The sequence below is a fragment of the Oryzias latipes genome, chromosome 17, assembly GCF_053564925.1.
Source record: "Oryzias latipes strain Hd-rR chromosome 17, Olatipes_Hd-rR_3.1".
Taxonomy (NCBI): domain Eukaryota; kingdom Metazoa; phylum Chordata; class Actinopteri; order Beloniformes; family Adrianichthyidae; genus Oryzias; species Oryzias latipes.
Window position 1 is genome coordinate 28,781,514 of NC_136253.1, and position 22,049 is coordinate 28,803,562.

General features: G+C 39.5%; 3 protein-coding genes and 1 long non-coding RNA gene across 4 annotated transcripts; all 4 read right to left on the minus strand.

The window, feature by feature from the left end:
• Positions 1 to 1,416: 1,416 nt before the first annotated feature.
• On the minus strand, positions 1,417 to 4,656 carry LOC100049336 (ZPC domain containing protein 4). Its single transcript, NM_001104750.1, is given in 8 exon segments — positions 1,417 to 1,621; positions 2,288 to 2,553; positions 2,631 to 2,716; positions 3,194 to 3,311; positions 3,388 to 3,565; positions 3,652 to 3,755; positions 4,042 to 4,157; positions 4,221 to 4,656. Coding segments are annotated over 8 exon segments (1,380 nt in total). The 5' UTR covers positions 4,629 to 4,656; the 3' UTR covers positions 1,417 to 1,517.
• A 2,830-nt stretch (positions 4,657 to 7,486) lies between these two features.
• On the minus strand, positions 7,487 to 9,016 carry LOC101158636 (interleukin-12 subunit alpha-like). Its single transcript, XM_004079338.5, has 7 exons — positions 8,804 to 9,016; positions 8,562 to 8,713; positions 8,400 to 8,486; positions 8,273 to 8,314; positions 8,032 to 8,148; positions 7,835 to 7,879; positions 7,487 to 7,756 (listed from the first exon to the last, which is right to left on the minus strand). Exons 1-7 carry the CDS (start codon positions 8,868 to 8,870, stop codon positions 7,625 to 7,627), a joined length of 642 nt encoding a protein of 213 aa, XP_004079386.2. The 5' UTR covers positions 8,871 to 9,016; the 3' UTR covers positions 7,487 to 7,624.
• A 1,456-nt stretch (positions 9,017 to 10,472) lies between these two features.
• zgc:153615 (schwannomin-interacting protein 1) lies at positions 10,473 to 18,462 on the minus strand. The gene is made up of 8 exons (XM_011486808.4): positions 18,322 to 18,462; positions 16,632 to 16,744; positions 15,457 to 15,566; positions 12,514 to 12,631; positions 12,216 to 12,422; positions 11,780 to 11,903; positions 11,454 to 11,547; positions 10,473 to 11,376 (listed from the first exon to the last, which is right to left on the minus strand). The coding sequence occupies exons 2-8, from the start codon at positions 16,659 to 16,661 to the stop codon at positions 11,331 to 11,333; spliced, it is 729 nt and encodes a 242-aa protein (XP_011485110.1). The 5' UTR covers positions 16,662 to 16,744; positions 18,322 to 18,462; the 3' UTR covers positions 10,473 to 11,330.
• Positions 18,463 to 19,259: 797 nt separating this feature from the next.
• Positions 19,260 to 20,875, minus strand: LOC101175599 (uncharacterized). The gene is made up of 4 exons (XR_013650678.1): positions 20,561 to 20,875; positions 20,342 to 20,467; positions 20,146 to 20,264; positions 19,260 to 20,047 (listed from the first exon to the last, which is right to left on the minus strand). It is a non-coding gene; the product is annotated as an uncharacterized LOC101175599 (long non-coding RNA).
• Positions 20,876 to 22,049: the final 1,174 nt, after the last annotated feature.

The window sequence follows — 22,049 nt, forward strand, 5'->3', positions numbered from 1 at the left end:
CCGGTGTGCAGCTGTTCACCAGCAGCTCCTGTGATGCGGTGATGGTCGGCAGTCCGTGCTGTGGCGGTGTTTGCGTTCTGGATCTGGCGCACAGTAGTCTGTGGAACACGTAGCCCAAAGTGAAGAGGAGCAGCAGGATCAGAATGCCGGACAGCTTCCGAGTGACCACGCCAATGCTGTAATAAGTGTGGTCCACCACCTGCCGGCAGCAGGCGGGGTGTGTGGCGTTTTTCGGCTTGCAACACACCCAGTCGTCGGGACAGATATCCTCATGACACTTTCGGATGGAAGAAACAAACGAGATGTCGAGAAAATAGACGAGGAAAGCCGCCAGAGATGTGTGGAAAAACATGGTTGCGCTGTGCTGAGATGATCCAAACAAAGCCAGCTGGAAGGAGGCGGAGGCAGGACCCTACGGACTGAAACACTTAAGTATTCGACTCACCGCATACTCAGGAAGACTTCATCTGCGCACATTAAAACAGAACGCGCTGGAGATGAAGGCGAGCAGCATTCTACTCCCCCTCCCTTCCCCTGTGCGCTTTTACTGGTTATAAAGCTGCAAACCTTGAGGCTCATTTACCTCAAACATGGGGCAAGAAATATCCTAGTTATGTTAGAGACAAAACTCCCCAAAAGGGATCAAGTTAATAAATTGGGGATATTTCAGCACTATGGACAGCATCCAAGCCCTCCAAAGGGGGATATATATGCTAGACACTGTCCAAGGTGCTGACCAGCTGAGGCAATAACTCAAACGTCCTTTCTGGCAAGACAAAGAAATTCCATTTGCAGTAGCGCTTCGTGTCAACTTAGGTCATTGCTTTAAGAGGCTGCAGTGGTTTCCATGTCCACTTATCGTTTCCTGTAGAGGCTGCCAACTAAGTGCAGTCAAGATTTTTCTGCCAAAGCTCAATAAAAAAAAAAATAGAAAACAAGTTGGAATCTCATTTTCAGCTGATTTAATCATATGTTATAAAGGTTCCAGAAAAATTAAGGCAAAGCTGCGATTGATCACTCGAAGAAGCTAAAGCAAACATGTTACATCATAGCCTTTCAGATAATCAATACTGTGACTACATGATTAGGTTGTGGGCAGTAATGGAAGGAAATGCTCCCTAATAGCATGTCCCTGCAAGAGACATGAGCTAGGATCACGTTTCTCCAGTCGTCTTTCAATTTGTCATAATCCAATATCTAGTTATGTTCCAAAAGTTTAATGAGGCCAAGTGCCTGATATACAATACCAATGAAGTTGTTCGCTTTAGTTTTATAAAGTCCATGGACCAACAGCTTCTCCACACAAATTGCTTTAGTCGATATTATATACATTTAAAAGGTGACACAAACCAGTAATATTTACTGGAGAAAGAGTGGTCCACAGAATAAGCAGCATCATTTTTACAAATAAAGTTTACATTAGAAACTTAATTTATTGGATTGCAGCAAAATTCTTTAGCCCAACAAGACCAAATCTCTCAAACGAACTCAGACTCCTCCATCAGGTGTTCCAGGTCTCAGGAGGTGTTGTTCTTTTCTGACCATGTAGAAAAATTTGTTGCCACTGAAACTACTTTTCTTGACGGTAGCACAACGAGGGGCCCCAGTTGGACAGCTTGATCTGCAAAGTAAGACATTTTTCAAAACCAAGAGTCAATTTTAAATACTTTCCAGCTTTTACCATAGACAAACATCAAATTAACACAAACTCTTCAGATTTATTTTAATTAAAGGGGCCATTTCATGCTTTTATTAAGCCTTTAAAGAGTCAACTGTATCCATATGTATAACCTTTAGCAGACTCGAAAAAAACAATTTTATAAAATTAGTCATTTCCTCAGATCATTTTCCTACCCAGAAGTAATACACGATCTGATGCAACGACTTTCACTCCGTGTGGGTGCCGCCCTTTTCACGTCAACCTAGAGCCGCAGCATGTCTGTTTCGCCCACGAAAACGTCTGAACTTTTGCAGAGACAACTGAGCATATGACAATGAAAGCGTTTTTGCCGATCAACCAACACTAGTTCCATGTATAAAGTGGGTGTGTGTTAACCTGGGGGCGGTGCTGGCAGCGCAGACTCTTCATGGAACGGGCTGTTCCTCGCTCACAATGTGTTTTTGTGGATTGGCAGGGGCTGGTGCTCAGAGCAGGTTTTTAAAGGAATGCTCGGAAATGCGTGACTGCATCAAAATACTGCTTTGGAGTTGTTTTTTGTGAGGAACTAACAATTTAAAAGCTTAAAAAGTTGATTTGCATGAAATAGGCCCTTTAAGTTCTACTCACGAAATTTGTTGTCAGCATCCCTCTTCATAAATCTGTTGGACTGCTGAGGTTTGGAGTGATGGCTCTGATATGCTCCCGGCCAAAAATGGACGTAAGAAGCCGGTTGATGCTCGGCTTTATTGTGGACTATATTTTTCTGTGAAAGACCGATTTGGTCTTTGGCGTTCACTGGCATTTTAGGAGATGGCACAGCTTGCGGTTCCTGACCCCGCCTGAACACGTCACAGCTTCTGCACACCTGATCACCACCGTCTATGGATTGCCATCTGGAGCGAGATGGTAGCAGTTAAGATTTGGGCAACAAGTACTAGAACATTTTTGCATTTCTATTCCTATAGATCACCTGTTCTCAATAAAGGAGCAGGCTCGGTTCTGAGAACTGACGGCCTGTACAGCAGGAACAGCCTTCACAGCACAAGTAATGTAGATCTGAAAACAATTGGGAAAAGTGGTGACTCACAAGCAGTTTTCCCAAACCAGTCAGCAGTAATTTTGGATCAAGCACAATAATTAGACTAGTGACTGATCGTCCAATTGCTTAAGGCACACGGGGAATCAGGGTTCAATTCCCATGGAACACAATAAGCTTCATCCAACATGGGTCCGTGGGCAAGACCCTTTGCGCTACTGCTGAACTATAACCAACAAATAAAAATTGGCCAGGTAAAAATGCATGGTTGGCTGAAGGGCATCGGGCATAAAACTCTGCCAAACCACCTGTGCGACTCAGTGAAGGCTGATTTGCTGTGGCGCCCCCTGAAGGGATATGCCAAAGGGGGAACTACGCAAAACGCCAAGATCTGAGTTCACAAAGTGTCCGAGTTACCTTGTGTCGTGCAACGACAAAAATGGTTAAGCAGTATGAAAACTTGTATAAGCGTACAAATGTTTCATTTGGAGCCACACCTGGTTGCTGGGTTCTTGATAGAACCTGAAGGCTTCCAGCTGAAACCTCAGTTTATGTTCCTCAGTTCTTGGTAGGAAACGTGCGCCGGAGTTTGTAAGGTAAGCATCAACGAGGCAGCTAGTTTGGCAGAAATGTCAGATGAGTTATAAAGGCAAAAAAAAGTAACTTTCAGTATGCTTGACTTTAAGCTCACCCCTTATGTTCAATAAATTCATATCTTAAATTAGCCTCTGCATCAGGAGTTGCCGTAGCAACACAGTGGTCCACATACACCCGCAGAGGGACGTGATTTTCCACTATGGCAGAGACTTCAAAATTAATGGGATCAGCCAGGAAATATGTGTAAGACTCCCTCTCAGACTGCCAGTCACCTGTGCAATTGAAACAATCAGGGTGTTGAAGCCGCATATTGGCTTTGAACAGACAAAATATAATTTCCAAAGCCCGCCCTGATTACCAGTCATGAGTTTCAGATTGAAATCTATCTGGTCGTTCACAGAAGTTGTGGAGACAGAGGGAACCCAAGTTGATTCAAGGGAAATGCCATCAACAGAGTATCTCCTATAGAGAAAATAAAATTTAATGTTGTTCCATTAGTCGTCAATACAGCCAGGCGTGGGAAGTGGGAAGCTGCAGAGACAGCCATTATTGGGAACCATTTGGCAGTTTAAACCCCCAATCCAATCCCTTGATTCTGAGAGTCAAGCAGGTAGGATTTGGGTACCAGTTTTGGTATGACTGTCATGGATTTGAGGCTCACGACGTTCTAGTCTCAGGGCATTCACTCTTCCACAGGGCCACTGTTGCACAAAATAGGTGTATTTATAAATATGCACGCAGGACTCACCTGTCATAATGACATTCAACTGGAATAGTTGCAGCTTCCAATCTTAACAACCCATCAGCAGAAGGTTCGGGTGAGTAGATCAGAACGTTGGAATAAATGATCTTCTCTTCTGTTGACTAAGAAGACAGTCTTTTCATGCTGGACTCATTGCGCGCATGCCCGCTGTGTTCGAAACTTACTGAGAGTTTGGTTCCGCAGTCGGACAACAGGGCCCAGATGGTGAATTCGTCCTCTCCTTTCTGGACCGCCCCGCACTCACCGCCCGCGCCCAGAGTGTTGGAACCCAGTCGCAGATGTCCACCGTCCACATTCAGGCCCGTTTCAAACATGTCGGCCTTCACCACAACCTCCATGGAATCCGGGTGGCATATGACCGTGACGGGGCGGTGCTGTTCGGGTACCTCCGGGGCCGGCTGCTGCTTCACCGAGTAGAGCCGAGGCTGCAGACCGCCGTGCGTCCCGACTGGAGGTTGGAAGTGCCTTTCTGTAGAACCTCGGCTGTTCGTCTGGCGACTCTCTGTAAGAGGGGAAACCCAAGAAAAGACCATGATCCAGCAAGAAACGGCCAGCCGCAGGTTGCAGTCCATCCTCAGAGTTTGGAAGGAGCGACGAGGCCCTGCGCACTGAAAAAAGTCCGAGCAGCTGCAGGCGATTAAACCTGCTGCTCAAGCACACCTGTAGGAGCTCAGCAATCAGGGGCCCCTCCCCGCTCGTGTAAGTGCGCTTATACCGCGAGAAAGGGGCGAATAAAAGAGACCAATGATTGTTTACTGTTCACTCTTATTGTTGACTGTTTTTCATGGACTGTATATTAATTGAACCAGTTTAGGTCCACCTGGCAGGTCATTACCCTAAAAGTCCACAAGGTGGCAGTAAAACATGCCTGTACTTGAAATAATCCTTTATTTTTGTATAACTCGCAATCTGTTAATTTCTAGCTTTTCATGTCATAAATGAAAGTGCTATTAAAATGTATGTTGTTTTTTTTCCAACTTTGAACATAAACATAATACATTTTCTTTGGCAAAATTATTAAATATATATATATAAAATCTTGCTTATCTGATTTTAATATTAATTATATTAATAATAAAAACAACCAGAACAATAAGATCATTTGTAATACTGTATGACAGAAAAAAATTGTACCAATTCTAAAATAGCCCTTTATTTTATAAGTTAGATGATTTTGATTTTGCATAACAAAACATGTATCTCAAACGTGTCAAACCAATTTTAACTTAAAGTCCCACTCCAATCATCTTTTGATCTATTTTCAAAGCGTTCCCAGTTGTCTTTAGTTATGATTAAGACGTTTTTAGCCACAAAAAAAGCCTGTGTTGTTTTCTAAGGCATAGTTTCTGCAGAGCGACGGGAGTTAGAAATTCGGAATTAGAAATCTGGCTCTGAGTTGTGGGCGGGATCTTTGGCTCGGAGTAAGTCTGCTCTCATTTCTCATCATCCATCTGTTTACACGCTCTCCCGCTAGCTTACAGCCCCTCACAACTTTAGTGGTGCAACAAAAATGGCGAGCAATATTGGAGCAACCCAGCTGTACAGTTTTGAGCCAGATTCTAGCTTTGAAGAGAAAAATTAAGATGTCCACGGATCTGGACGTCTGCAAGTGGATGCATCAAGATAGAGCGAGCAGGGAGCTTATGGCCTGCCGACTGGAGCTTCTACGTGATACATACAAGCTTTTTCAAACAGCATTTTTTTTCTGGCTGCTCCTGATTCACAACAATTTGAATAAAGAAATACTCAGAAATTCAATTTTAGGCTCAATTTTCTTCACATATTTCCTCTGTCATCATAAAAATGCCACAAGAACATGTTAAAAACACCAAAAACATGTATTTCATGTATTTTGGAGTGGGTCTTTAAGTCAAATAGTTTTGTGTTTAAGACTGAAAAACTTTATTTTAATAAAAAAAACACACCAATAGGCTCCTCTTTGTTACAAAAGCAAAATGGAAGATACTTTTTGGTGAACCGGTAAATGTGTGACATAATGGAGCACATTAAAGGAGGCTTTGGAGCCAAAAAACATTTTCTTTTCTTTATTTTGCAAGAACTATTTACCGCTAATTGGACGGATAATAGAAAATGTACTAAATGGCAAATAAAACTTCCTTAGCTATGGTTTTCATTTTAAAGGTAGAATTATTTGCTGCGTGACGACCTCAGATGTTTATAGATTGAAAAGTATGTTGTGGAGACACAAAGTCAAAAGATGATTGCAAAGATTTTATTGTTTTTAATAAGGATTGTTTAGAGAGCGGACATATTTTATATATTGATTTTGTTCTTTTATACAGAGGAAAAAATGTCCATTACCTCCAGCAACAGAGGAAATACTGCCAGGCTCAAATACAAATACAAAAATACAAGCCACTCGCTTAAATGTTTACATTTCAAAACAAAAAGCACTGAAAGACAACATCTCAGAACAGTCAATGAATAAAAATAAAGTGTTTTTATGGGGAAAGGGAGAATTAATTCTTACACACATCTCAATCATCTTTTCCCAATGACATTAACAAATCTATTTTTTTCTTTTTTCTATTTATGTTTTAATGCCTCAAAATAAAATTCCATGCTCATTCTATTTTGACTGGCACCTTGTAATGTGTTTTCTGTGGTTTGGGTCTTTCTCAACCATAGAGGTCACAAAATGTTAGATCATTTCCACTTGACAGGAAATCTGTACAAAGTGAAACTAAGGCAGCACAGGAAGCTAATAACCTGATTAATGATAAGAAAGAGCATCTTTTCTGTCTTTCTAAGCTCAATTTTGTTGGGAAGAAAGATAGCTTGATTCTTAGATTCTGTGTCATTTTTATCTCTGTCATCTTTTCATATCAGACCTTTTTTATTTCATTTTCCAGTAAAAGACACAATCAAAGGATTAAGAAAATGTTTGCACCAGATGACTGATCACAAAACATTTGTGCAATTTTTAGACTCGAACCTCAATGACCCATTTTGACCTCCTTTCGCATAAGACTTTCTATTGGCCCAAAAGGTCAGTGATTGTTAGTTGATCTTTAATGTGTTGGACTTTCCAAGTGGAGAGAAAGCAAACACTACATTTATGCAAGTTAACTTAGATGTTCCTATGAGTTACACACATGTGCAGTCATTTGATCTTGGCTTTTCACTATAGAAATGTCAGATTCTTTTCTTTTTTTATCTGTCATAGGAATTATTCAAGCACAATTTGTCATAAATACTAGAAAATCAAAACTTTGAATCAGCAAAATCTTTATTTTATGATTTTCAGAACCAAGTTGATAACGACATTACAATAAATAGCATACAAATAAATAAATGTAATAAATAAAAAGCACATACTTTGTAAATATATTTCTTTGAAAAATACTCTTCCCCATCGTTTCGATGTAAGATCTAATTTTCACACAGATTAATAAATATTTGCCCTAAAAAAATAATAACATTTGGTGCATTTCACAGTGTTTTTGCATTTTCCACCCAATCTCACATCCCCTGTTTTTATAGGATCCAAGAATTTGCTTTGTTCTGAAGCTTGATGAACTGTCCTGTGTTGGAGCTCGGTGAGGATTTATTTAGTGTGTTCACCAGAGCTCATGTAGCTGATGGCGCGGCTGACTGTGATGGTCCTGACTTGGAAACCTCTCAGGGTTTTGCAGAGATTTAACCTTTCACTGTAGGTGCTCGCATGGTTCACAGGAGCCTGAAGCAACACAAATTAGATTATTAAGTTGATCATGTTAATATGACTAGGAAACTCGCAATGTGAAAAATCCCTTACCTCATTTTGCGTCAGGTTTGTAGGCAAAGACTCCACAAAGCAGTTCTGTCGAGAGTAAAATATCCTCTTTGTTTCATTTTTTTTACTAGTAATCTGAACAACGTGTACTTTTTCATTTTCTTTAAAAATTTAACAATTTTCATAGTGGCAAAAGAAATTATGCTGAACAGTGAACGACTGATGGGATAAAGACTCACCTCCATCAGTTTTCTGAGGCTGTGGATAACAGTTGGGACACGGAGGAGATCTGGCTGGGCCGTGAAGAATTTGTAGTAATGGCTCAGATCCCTCCAAATGTTTGACAAACAGGATTCCTTAATGGAAAGACAATTGAAACCTTTAACTAAGTAATAGTAAAGCCAGTATATACATGTTTTCGCTTGTTTTTTTTTCTAAAGTCACATGGACATTGTCTTGTCACAAAATAAGGGATGTTACCTGATTAAAGTCTACTTTGGTTTTTCCCAAACATGTTGCCTCCTATGGGAAAATATAAAAAATGAGTTAAAGCCACTGCAACGACAAAACTTTTTTTTTATCCAACAATTTTTTTTTGAAAGCATACCTTTGGTGCACACACATACGGTGTGTTTGTGTTGGTGTTCAGCTCCATGTTCTGCTCTGTGCAGTTGATTCCCGTAAAGAGCTCTGTCTGAAAAAAACACATTTAAACATTTAAAACCAAAACTCTGAGGCAAAAAAGTTTTTCCGTCAACTAGTAGGGTACCTGTGTTAGAGCCTGAGTGATGTTTTTCAAAAGCATCCTTGCAGAATTTACACAGGAGTCGTTCATTGGTGTCGTGCTCATCACTGGTAGGGACTCGCTGATCTGCCACACTGGCAAGCTAAGCATCAGCAGCAGCAGCGCAGGAGCAGAGTCTGGGAAAAAAACAAAAAACAAGAAGCTACACGATCAATCTTCTTACCTGAACTTGTGAAAGCATTTTAGTTAAGGTGCAGGGAACTCACAAAGCTTGAACAGATGCATCTTGTCAGCAGTTGTAGAATCAGATTCAGTCTGGCTCTGCTCTGTCATCCCAAAATGTTATATACCCATAGTGATGCAGGGATTTCCCCTCGGGTATAGCACTGAGGTGACAACCAAACCTTAAACTGAAAGTGGACAGTCAGAGCTGTGTGATTTTCCTTTTCTCCCACAATCACTGAATCCTTGAGTGAAACTGAAATGAACACACACAAACACAAAAGGGTAACAAAGGGCTATTTGTTTGACCTGAAGTAAGCAAAGGTAAAGTCGAGCTTTACAGCAATGACTACAATAAATCTTTCATATTTCAAATAAAAATGAAGTGGAACATTATTATGAGTTTTGAGCTTACACCAAGGTCTAAACATGTCTTCAGCACTGCATAAAAAAACAATAAACTTTAACTCAAATATCGATTTTAACAGGTGCAATGGAAAACATGACTCCAAAGTAATTCTTTGTGAAGACCTTAATTCTGCTGCCACCGATTATGTAAACTGACAGTTAAAATGGGTAATTTTCATTCATTCATTTTTCATTCATTCATTTTCTAGCGTTTTATCCCTTTCGTGGTCACAGGGCTGCTGGAGCCTATCCCGGCCACTTATGGGCGAAGGCAGGGTACACCCTGGACAGGTCGCCAGTCTGTCACAGGGCCACAATCACAAACCCATTCACACTCACACCTAGGGACAATTTAGAGTTGCCAATTAACCTATGAAGCATGTTTTGGGACGGTGGGAGGAAGCTGGAGACCCCGGAGAGAACCCACGCATGCACGGGGAGAACATGCAAACTCCACACAGAAAGGTCCCCCACTGATGTTTTGATTCAGGTCCCCCAGCCGGGACCTGAACTTGCTGTGAGGCAAGAGCGCTAACCTCTGCGCCACCATGCAGCCCTGGGTAATTTTCATTAAGGATAGATAGAAAAATCAACATAACATAAACATTTAAAAAATCAGAGCAAATTTAAATGTATTAAGCTTTGTGTTTATAAAATTAACAAGTTCCATTTTTTTAAATCAATACTTTTATCACCTGAACTCCTGAAACTCAATCTTCCCTTTACTTTTTGTAGTCTTTAATATCACATATGCCAATAAATGCATGTTGGATGGCTCAGTTAGTGGTGTGGAAAACCAGGGTTCATTTTCCAGAGGCTGCGGTGAGCGTCATCCGGTGTGGGAATTTGACCCTTCGCACTAATGCCTAACGACAGTATGTAGCCGTTAGGGGCTGGGTCTCCCTGTGCTGGTCCCCAGCCTGGATAAAATACAGGGTTGTGTCCGGTACAGCTCAGTGGAAGCCGATTCACTGTGGCAACACCTGAAGGGATATTCTGGCAGGTGAACAACAACTTAGGACGATATAGTTGTTTGATCTCTTATTTTTGTCACAATGTGCCTCTGTTGGTTGTGGTTGTCGTCCAAGACTCCCCAATGACAAATGTGTGAAAATGAGGTCAAATGTGTGAACGAGAAGTAGATTTACTTGATAAATTTGAGGTTAACTTGAGGTTAAGTGTCAGATGAATGTCTTGGCAGGAAGAAGCAGCACTGAAGTTCACTTTCAAATAGCTCAAAGTCATTGCCATCATTTGAAATGATTACAAATTGTTTTGCAGAAATGAAATCAAATATAGAATGAGTTTTCACATTTGAAACATTTATTGCCAGAACTGTTTTTTTTTTTTTACAATCATTTTCACTACAATTATTAGTAAAGCAAACACAAAGTGTATGTTTGTGTGAAATTACATTCTTAAAAAGCAGAGCAGGAGAACACTGAAACATCTCAAGGTGTGTTCTTTTATTCTTTTTTTAAAGTAATTTTTAAACATTTACATATAGAATGTGCATAAATCTCTTACACAGAAAATTATTTTAGCTTGTATAGTTTATGATTTCTGGTTCACCTTTTCCTAGATTAAGCATTTAAAAATAAAGTCTAAAAAACGATTTGCATATTTTGTGAAATTTCTATGATTAACAACTTTGAAAGCATATTTTGTCATCATTTTCCTGACTACACTGTGGCATACTAACAGACATAGGTGGTTATTTTTTGTGCAACATTATATATATATTTTTTGCAATGTAGTGATAACTGAAAATATTGTAATTAATTAAAAACATCCATTTGAGTGAGTTTATGTAGCCATTCAGATATGGTGCTTTTTTTAAACAGAGCTTCAGAGAAACAAGCCTCAACCAAGCTTTACCAAAAATATGTGTAAAACTGAAAAAACAAACCACAAAGCAGTAAATGAAGATGAGGGGGGTAATTAAGCTTAAAGAATTTCCCCTGACTCTCTGAATTACAACAATAACAATCATGCTGAGTGATAGTGAAAGCCACCAAAATAGATGATCTTTTGGATTTTATTGGTTGGCTTTGATGCAGTGGTATTACAGCTGTGTTTATCCGGTAATCGTTGCAAATGCCCAGATGTGATGGCGACAATCCGTCGAGTAGGAAGTTGAAGGAAAACAGACTTATGGGAATGCTACTTTGCTTTGTCCACTTGGGGCCTGTGATGGCTGTGTGCATGCCTGTCAAAAAACAGAGTTGGGGTTTGTAAATTTTAGGACATCTCTGTGGGATTAAGCCACATTGCTGAATGGTTTACCTGGTGAGGTCTTCTACGTCTACCAGCATGGCATCCTGCTCCACATGCAGCTCATCCCTCATCAGCAGCAACTGCACCAGCTCCTCATTTAGACCTGTGTTGAAGAGATGCTGATGTCACTTCCTCATCCAAAAAGGAAAAGCACAACTAGACGGTAAGAAAAAAAAAATGCATTGAAGAAGCTTCATTAATTAGTCAGCTTTCAGATCCAAGTTCTGTTTCCTCTAATTAGTGGGGGGGATGGAAGAAAAAACTGATGTCTGTCAGCAAAATCAGAGTCCAGTCCAGATTATGAGCATTTTTCTTTTGTTTTTGTCATAACTTACTCTGAATCTGGGAGTGGAAATCGTTTGTGATCACTTGGAGTTGTCCGAGGCTCATGTCTCTCATGTCCCCTCTCTTTAAATTCCTCTTCATCAAGCCCTCGCTGATGTGGGGCAGGTGGGGAAGCTGAAAGTAGATGTGTACAAGAAATGTACATGAACTTTAAAAGGTTTCGCATTATCAGTCAGTGGCATTGCTGTGCACATTCGGGTTTGCAAACACCCCCTAACCCTCAATCGAGGGACAAACACAAAACAATTTTCAACCAGTTTCAGGGGTTTTTTCCTAACACGTGAAAGCCAAATTAGTGACCTTCTGCTGAGGTTATGCAAGTCCCTTATGTCATCTTTGTTGTGTTTACTGTAACAGCAGCTTGCTTATTTTATTTTCACTTTGTGTTCCTTTACATTTGGATAATCAATTTTTAGTTGAACTAACCAGGTCTGCCACAGGCGAACGTCTGTGCAGCTGGATTTGCCTCTCCACCTCCACCTGCATTCGGGCCATGGGTCGGGCCAGAGCCAGCGCCACCCGGGCCTCCTCCTGTAGCCGTCTTTGCACTCGCCAAAACCCCCCACAGTCATCTAATGGATCGGAGTCCTCTTCTGCAGTGTCCCGGTCTGACAGCGATGAGCTCTGCTTGCTCTGTTCAAATGCATCGGCCAGAGAGGTTCAGTCACGCAGTTCCCATGTCATGTGACCAAAAACCGCACACTGAGACTCTACAGGTGCGTACCACAGGTGACAGCGGTGTGTCCAGACTGGTCTCCGTCCTGCTGTCCTCGGCATCACTGTCCTTGTCGCTGCTGCTATCATTGACAACACACACCTGGAGGTTCACTCCACTCTGCCGCCTGCGAAGAAAAAAAAAACGGGTTTTAGTCATAAAGAAACTTAAAAGGTGAAAAGGGAATTTACTTATAACAAACATTGCATGTTTGACATACAGAAACAATTTGAATGCCCAAAGCCACAGCAATGGCAACATGAGAGGACTTTAAGTTTCATTTCTGGGTTGGTGAGTGTGCTAAACACAGCAGCTCCATTGATAAAACAGAACAGGAAGTGCAGTAGGTGCTGTGGATAAAAATCCTCTTTTTTTTCAAGTTTTAAAACATCAATGAAATTATTTTCATTGTCAGAAGTCTAGATATTTGTTTAACTGTTGAGAGAGTGTGTGAACTGCAGTTTTAAAAAGCTCTAAAGAAGTAGCAACCAGTTTTTTTCTTACCAGCAAAATGTTGCAATTTCTCCAAAAATGGCACACAAAAGAATAGAGGTAAAATACCAAATTATCTTTGTGAATTTTACCTGGAAATTTAAGCTTTGATCCACTTGATTACACTTTTAAAATTCGAATGCCAATGAATTGCCCATAAAATTTATCTTTCAAATGTCCTGGTTCATTCAAAATATTCACAAGTATTCAAATTGGACCGGGCGGTGCTGGAATTTCCACCCACACTAAATGTCGCTGGATTCTCCTTCGCACAAGTTAAATAATGATTGGAACTGCTAGCTTACAGCAGGCATCACTTCCTCATTCATGCGCAGATAGAGAAGCACTTCCTCAAGCATAAGACAGTGCTCTGTGGGGGGGGAGTCCCACTGTTTGGAGTGGGTTCATGAGGCTAGATAGAAATGTCAAACAGCCAGAGGTTCATGCCGTCATGAAAGAGAAATCTGCAAAAGGTGCAAGGAAATAAATCATTGAATGGAAATATTTCCAGGCTGGGTGTGCAAAGAATTCTGTTGCAAAAAATAAATGTGATTTTGGAAACATGGGTAAGTGGGAAATGCCGGGTTAGGGTCTGTTTTTAGCAAACCAGCTTTATCACGTGTTTAGCCTATATTTTATCATTTTTTTCTAGGACATCAAAATTTACTTAACTGCTTAAATTTGCCGCATTTTTAACTTTTTGTATTGTCATGTGAATAAGATGAACAAACATGCTCTAAAGCTGACAGAACAATCCTACAATATTAATATGTTTTACATATTAACATACACAAAAATAAAACAGAGCAGCTGATTAAATACATACAAAGTTCACATTTAAATCAGATCAATTTAGTAACTCTCATTGTGCTGATGCGGTCAATAGAAGGATGGCTTTATGGCCATATTCACAATTCCTCATACTGACCAGCATTTTGGGGTCTTTGTTTGAATTTTGATAAGCCTTTTTTAATACTAGTTTTCAAACAAGTCTGGTCATCTCTCAACTTCCAATTCAACATCCTTTTTCCAGAGTTTTCCCATTACAACTACAGCGGTTAAGCGGTTTTTTGGTCACAGTTCCTCTAACATCAATCTGAACTTCAGCAGTTTCTCCTTACCTTGTTTTTCCATGCATCAGGCAGCTCGCCACGTGGCTGATCACCGATCAGTGAAACTTGCAGTTGAGGACAAAACAAGTGGCTGTGACCAAACATCCCACAATGTGGATATCTTTCCCAACAGCACTAGACGCATTCTAGGTTAACCACCGTCTCACATGAGGGATGTCTACTCTTCACATATTGAGTTCCTTTGTTCAGCTGTTGATTGTAATTCTATGACAGGCTGGCTGTAAATTAAAAGAAAAAATTCCAGGCAGCTTTTTTATTTTTGTTTAGATAAATGACACACACACACACACACACTTTTTTAGCCAACAAATGGAAAATTCCAAAATATACGTGACAAATATACCTCCATGATCTGGATAATTCCGTTGAACGCAATAATTTCAACTTCACTAATGCATTGCACAAAAAGTGCAAAGAGTTGGTCATCTTTTTTGCTCAATGTGGTTTTCAAATGAGGTAAATATATTTTTTATTATTTATTTATTACATGTATTACATGCGGAGCTATTATTCATGATAAATAGGATGAGAATTGTTGTATTGCTTTGACATTTTTATTTTAGTTCTTAATAAAATAGTTGTTACTCCTGTAGCTTCTGCACTTGGTCATGGACCCTGCCTCTGGCTCGCCCCGCGCCCCCAACTTTATCTGGATGAAGCCCATTACCTATTGAACTCTATGACTTCATGCTCTTTATGATTTCATGTTTATTATACAATTAGCTGTATGAAACCCAGTGAGACTATTGTTGTAATATTGGGCTAAATAAATAAAATTGAATTATGTTCATGTTATTGAGCCATGTACAACTAATCTGCAACATTTTAGGGGGATAAAGCAAAAAAAAAAAAACATCTGTAAAGGTTTCAATCTGACCTAACAAGGACAGTCTAAAATCCTTAACTAATTAAGGGGTTAGTTCCTTACTTTGATTCTCTCATTTTTTGTTTTTTTGGAAAGTGATCCAAAAATGAGCCAGAGCAATGCATTTGTGTTGTGTGTGTTCTATGACAATGTAGTATTCCATTTTTAGTTTTATTTTTTCTACTCCTAAGAAATTTTAGCAGTAACATTTTGAAACCAAATTGTTTTAACGTTAATGCTAGAACAAATACATGACTTATAGATTTTGGCTGTTCTGTTTTTTTATAGCACTTTCCTTTTTTTCTGTTCTGTGAAGAAAAGGCTCAAAGACCCTGGTTGTCAGCGAGCAGAAAAAAAGAACATTAAAGAAAAAAAAAAAAAAAAAAGGTGGTGTTGGACTTCAAAAGGTACATTGATCAAACCCTGAAACATGCACCACTAATGCACTGAACTGAAACGCACCGGGAGGACGGGCCGTTTTTGCTGCAGCTGGTGTAGATGACTGGCTCGTCGTCATAGAAACTGCCGAGTGCAAGTTTCTGCCTGATGGACTCTCTCTCATTCCTCTGTGCCTGACAAACAACAAAACAACACTTTACTAGTATAAAAAAAAAGACTAAATATGAAAGACATTTATTCATCTTTTTCTTGCTACACAATCAGATTGAAACAGTGCATTTACTTGAAATACAGGCAATGGAAAACATTTAATCTGAATAACTTTCTGATAATCCAGTTTTAACATGAGATTTCAATTAAGCAACTTTTTTTAAACAAAATTTTTTTGACAACGTTTTAAATTTTACATGTGATCTTCACGGCGGCGTTCAAAGAAATAAAACTAAAATCGCTGTTTTGTTGTGTTGTCTGCTCTGTTGGTTTTAAAACGCTGTGTCATTGTTGGTTTGACTACTTTCCCTCTTTGTGCTTAATAAATCACAATTTTTCATTTGTTTTTTTTTCCCTTTTTGCCCAAACTTTCCTCCTTTCCTCCAGTTTTCAACATAATTGACTTTTTTTGAGAATTTGAGTATTTTTAAACATAAATTCTGCAAATGTGCAATTTATAATTTCTTCCACCACAAAAAAAAATTATCAGCATATTAGGATTGTGCTACATACACTCTGCTGTTTCCTGATGAATAACACCAAAATTATATATTTATCTAGTTGCTCTCTGTAGATAAACTGCTCCCACAAATAGACACGCATGCAGGAAATGCAAATGAGTGTCCTCTTTTTTTTTGGTGACGCATTATCTGATGTGGATGTGACGTAGGTACATTACTGAAAAAAATGGCCTTCAGTCACAGAGGAGCATTTATTCCACCTATTTTAGACAACCGGATATTCTGCTTACTCACAGACCATCCACCCACTCACCCACCCATACAAACAGATACAGCGACCACAAAAAAATAATATATCAAGATGTTTCCTCTGAAACAAACGTGTGGATGCATGTCACAAAACATTCTCACTAAGAGCATAGAAACAGACAGTAATCTTAAATGAAAACATCCCCTCCCTCCTCACTCGCAAACTCATCCAGCATGGCTGACCCATCTCCACCACCCATGATGGATACCCATCCTGAGCACCTGCTAGACGCTTTCGAATCGAATGCCAGCACAAACCTGGTAAATGCGTTTCTCCTGGTGCACCATCCTTTCAGCGCATCGCACTAAAACAGCCGTCCTGCCTTCCTCTACGCTGCAGTGAAGCTAGACCCAGGAGACCCTCTCATATACTGCAGGTCCATGCAGGAGAGATGAGCGAGGATGGGAGGAGGAGCGAGTGTGGAGGAGAGAAAACGCATCGAGAGAGGAGGCAGTGGGAGGGGAGAGGGTGATGTGGAAGAGGCAGAGGAAAGAGTGGGAAGAGAGAGAAGCAGAGGAGGAGAGAGAAATGGAGAAGACACACAGAGATGCTCAGTGCTGCAAGTGCTTTCCTGATCTGATATCTGTTCCACCATCTTTGCCACTTTTCCTATCTACACATTTCTTTTAAAATGTAATAATGTGACTAAATAAAAAAACAGCATTCATAAATATCAACCAAAGTTAAAATCCCACTCCAATCACCTTTTGATCCACAGTAAAAGCACCCCCAGTGTTCTTTGAATTATGATTATGCAGTTTTTAGTCAAAAAACCTTGGACATTTTCAAGGACAAAGTTTCTGCAGAGCAGCTGTATGGTGTTGGGCAGCAAGCTTTCCTTCATTTCCTATCATCCCTTTGATTACACTTTCTCCCACTAGGTTCCAGACCCTCATACCACCAACCTAATATTACTGATGCAACAAAAAGCAATATCAAAGCTATCAAACAGTACAGTTTTGGGCCAGCTTGGATGAAGAAAATAAGGTGTTCGTGGATCTATTTGTAGGCTGATGCAATAGAATGGAGCACGGCAGGAAGCTATGGGGCCCGCCAACTGTTGATTTTTTCAAAAAACAACCTTTTTTAAACTGCATTTTTTGGTCTGTTTCTTATTCATAAAGATTTGAATATACATTACTCAGAAATGTAGTGTTAATCTTAATTTTCTTTTTAAATAATCATTAGAAAAATGACAAGATCCTGTCAAAAATACTATTTTTATTGGAGTGTTTTTTTCACATAGATTTACAGAAGGACAAAAAAAATAAAAAAATAATAAAAAAACAGTGTACCAAACAGACTTTTGGGACAAAACGAAACCCTGTCAGGCCAAACTGACACTGTAAAGACTTCTCAGATAAATTTCAGCCGCTTTAAGCAATCTGGGCCTGTCTTCTGTCTATCCACCATTTCTGTAAAAAAATAAAACAATCCTTAATTGCATATTTTCTGCCTCCTCTTCCGAAGAAAAGTCCTGCAGCCGCCATTCCGCATCACAGATTCAAGGGCTGTGAGCAGAATAGACCAAAAACAACAGTGCGTGTATACCCACACAATTCAGAAACACAGCAATTTTCAAACAGCTCTCACAAAGCTGTCCCACAGTCAAGCAGGGGGCTGAATAACAAAATAAACACTTTACTCTGTTGTCATTCTATTCCTTTAAAATTCAAGTAAAACATTAAAAAATATATATTATAAAAGGAACCTGAACGCACAAATTTTTCTGCAGGTCAAATCTAAAACAATTCTACTCATTTTATATTAGCCTAAAGTAGCAAGATCAACAACTATTGGGACAAAAAGCATTAACAGTTAATGGGTTACATGCATTACTTAGAGACTTATCGGAAGCTTTTCTCATTTTCTATTTTTTGCATCTCCAAAATTACTGGACAAAATCTGCTTCATTTAAAAAGGGTCAAATGTGAAAGATTTACTTACAGAAATGCTGGAAAGCCTGGTCCGTGCTGCATTGTAACAATCCTCAGCCTGTGCTGCAAAAATATCCTGCAGTTCTTCGGCCCAACTGCGACTGTTCACCATGCATCTCCTTAATCCTTTCTGGTGCCGAGTGTCACTGCTGCCATCACAGCTGTACCAACAGTGGTCCATTGTGTTCTCACTAGACAGGGCTTTCTTCTGTGTCCACATCATAATCCTCCATCGTGACAAACTGGAATGGTTGAATACATTTTAGGGTCATGTAGTCTGGAATGAAATAGCAAAATAAAAATTCTAATTGATTTTTAGTCTTGGGGCACATTTTAGGGAGTAACTATAGAAATTACATGTACCCCATACTTTGCTTTCATCTGGTGCAAAAAGATAAAATCTATATTCTATGCACCATTAATTGTGAAAAAAATATTCAGAGCATTTGCAAAAGACTTACCGTTCTTGAGCTTTAGATGCTGGAAAAATGAAACCTTAAAATTGTTCTGTAATTTTAATAAGTCATGGCTAATGCATGGTTGGTAAATGGAAAAAGATTCTGACCTGCATCTCCAGCTCTAGATAATACACGACTGAATAGTCACGTGTGACTTCGTGTCAGTGATGTGTGTAATTCTAACCATGCAGCATCAGAGGTTGCCTGAAGGAAATCGGACTGAGGAAAATCTACAGGAAGAGACAGAATGGGGTGTACAGCGTGTACATACTGAATTCTTTCCAGAACTGTAGAGGCAAGGCTTAACGCAAACATTTTTACTAAAAAAAAAGTTACAAACCAGTCATGACCATAATTCAGAAAGGTGTCACCTGTCATTTCATCTGCAGCCTAATCCCTCAATCTCACCAGGTTTACTGAATTTATTAAATATAAAAGTAGCAACCACCCCCAGCCACCCCATCCAGAAATGAAACAACTCAAATCTCAGTTACAAGGTTAAGGAAGTTTATTTACAGTCTGTAGGAAGATGCAGCTCCCCTAGTTTGGTTAGTTTTTAAACCAAGGAAGCTGATCCCAGATTACATTTGACTTTCGATTGACTCTACTGTAAACAGGTTTCTGGTCACCTAGGTCTTTATTTTTAAAAGACAGGCTTGAAAGAGGGAGGTTTAAGATTTGCCCAACCGAGTTATCGGAGTCCAGACAACTCCCATCAAACCAGCTTCTACGACAAGGTTTAGGCTTTAGTAGTGGAATGTTGGAAATTGCATTATTGAGAGGATGAATTTGTGGCTGAAACCCTAGTGCTTTATGCAAGTAATTTTGAAAAATTGCTTGCTGTGCCCGATTCCTTAGTTGATGCCAGTCTCCTGGCCTGGGACGGACATAACGATCTATAGTATTTTGAGGGATAGTATTCTGGTCACGAACAGTGTTAAGGTTAAGTACCCTGCGCCAGACATCAGGATTTAACAGTGGGCTTGTCGTTGTGGGTGGTGCTGTAGTAGTTGTAAGTGGCTGCATAACGAAACAAGGCACATAGGGCATGTAGGGCTGATAATAGTATCCTTTATAAGGACTATGCGGATAGGGATTCTTGAAGAATCGTTTGGTCCGACGGAGAGGCCATTGTTTGGGAGGCGAAGTGGCTTCTAGGAACTGCTGTACTGGCTCTGGTGAAGTGGATGGAACTGTAGAGTCAGGGCTTGGCAACACCGCACAGGCAAGCTTTATGGCCGTCTTTCGCCAGCTTAAAAACACCACAATGCTCCCATTCTGAAAATTAGAACATGCATTTAGAGTGGTTATCAAAATGTGAGCTAGTTTTGCTTCTGCCACTCTATATCCACACAAGAGGTCGTTTAAAAACATACCTCTTGTTTGACATTGCAGCCTTCATAGTCAACAATCAAAGTAAGGCTTGTGCTGTTCCCTTCTACTAAAAAGCCACACACCCGTGGCACTTTGCTTAGAGGTAAAGTGCAAGAGTCACCTACAAGAGAGAAACAAAGATACATGGACTTTCACATACAAGACAAATGACAATTTATGTGGGACTTTATTTCCTACCAAAGTAAAGCTCCAAGTCAGCAGAACCAGGTCCTTCAACTTCCAATTTCATTTCTGTACGGCCGCATTGGAGGGAGGTATTCAAGAGCCTCCATTCTGCTTCCTTAGTCAAGTAATCCATCCTTTCTGGAGGAGTGAAAAAAATAAACACATAATTACCGTTTATTGGCCTAAACTATGGCTGATAGTTCAGATTTTAGTAGAGAAAAGACATCTTACCAATAAGATCAGTTTTAACCAGTTCAGTTTCTCCAGCAGAACTGCAAAGCTTATCTAGTGGTTTCAGATCAAAAAAAATACTTCCTCTTGTCACCTCCACAGCTGAAGACTCCTTAGAATCACCAAGCTGAGCTACTTTAGCTGATCCACGCAAGCTTAAACACAAAGCACTAATGGCTAAAAAAGACACAAGCAAAGCACCTGCAAGAGTTTGCCATTTCTTGCATCTCCTCCCCCCTCCTGTTCCTTCTCCTGCTGCCATTTTAAAACTAGAAACTTGATAAACGAAAACTTCATTTGATCATTTAAGGCTTCATATGTTGAAGCAACAGGTGAGTCAAATGAAAGAGGAACCAATTAGATGTGACTACTCCACTCTAACATCTGTGGTAATCATGGTAACACAGCTGTACTCATTAAGGATCAAAATGTCTCTTGTTCCAGTTCCATCTACATACTTTAAGTCATGACAAACTTGATGTTCACATCATTTCCTGGCAGTTTTCCCATTGGTTTAAACATCCATAGCTATTACTAATATCTAGAGCAAGGATGTTAGCAAGTTTCAGATGTTTTGATTGATTCACTGGGATAAATTCAAAAAAGGAAACTGCTCGAGAAACCAGGAAATGACAGGATTTCAACTCATTTTGAGAAATCCATGCAACAGAAAACTCTATCAAACTTAAATTTAGGAAAGTATTTTTCTAGTTTTTTTCTAAATGGCAGACTTTCCAATGTTATTTAAATGTTTTCTAACCTGTTGCAGTGACTGCCTTGACTGCAGCTATGGACATGCAAGTCAGTCATTCAAGTCTTAGAACAATTCCTAGTGCTTGCAATGCTGATTAGATCTGCTTTCTGTTGTTTTCCACAAAAATGGCTCTAAAACTGACATATGCACTTAAGATTAAGTACTTTATTTTGAAATCCATTGTTGCAAGAACTTTTCCTCCCTACAGTTAAATTCAAAGTGTTGACATGTTCATTAAGAATTAAAGTCAATCCCCACTGGATCTAGACTACAAGAATACTTCAGGTATAATGCCGTACAATAATAGACACGTCAAAGGGCATTATTCCGCTTATACTATGGTGACTTACAAAAAAAAGTCTATTCAATAATTTTTAAGACTTTAATCTTTTTTTTTTTTACATTTTCAAAAAATGTGGACCATTTGATACAGGGTGAAACACAGTCATGGTTACAGCCTCAACTGCAGTGGCAAAGGAAAGCAATATGCTGATTTTTACAATTTAAAAAAAAAAAAAAAAAAAAAGTTCAGAGGGAAATTTCACCTCTTACCACTTGCTTTTGTCCAAAACTATAAAACCACTTGTCTTTTCTGACTTGCTGTTTTAATAAAATGTGGATCATATGACAACCTTTTTTAATTGTTGTAAAAAAATGTTGATTGGAACAATTGCCATTTAGGCCATGTGACCGGAAGCTTTTTCAGTGTGTAATCACTTTAATCCCAAACTTGCA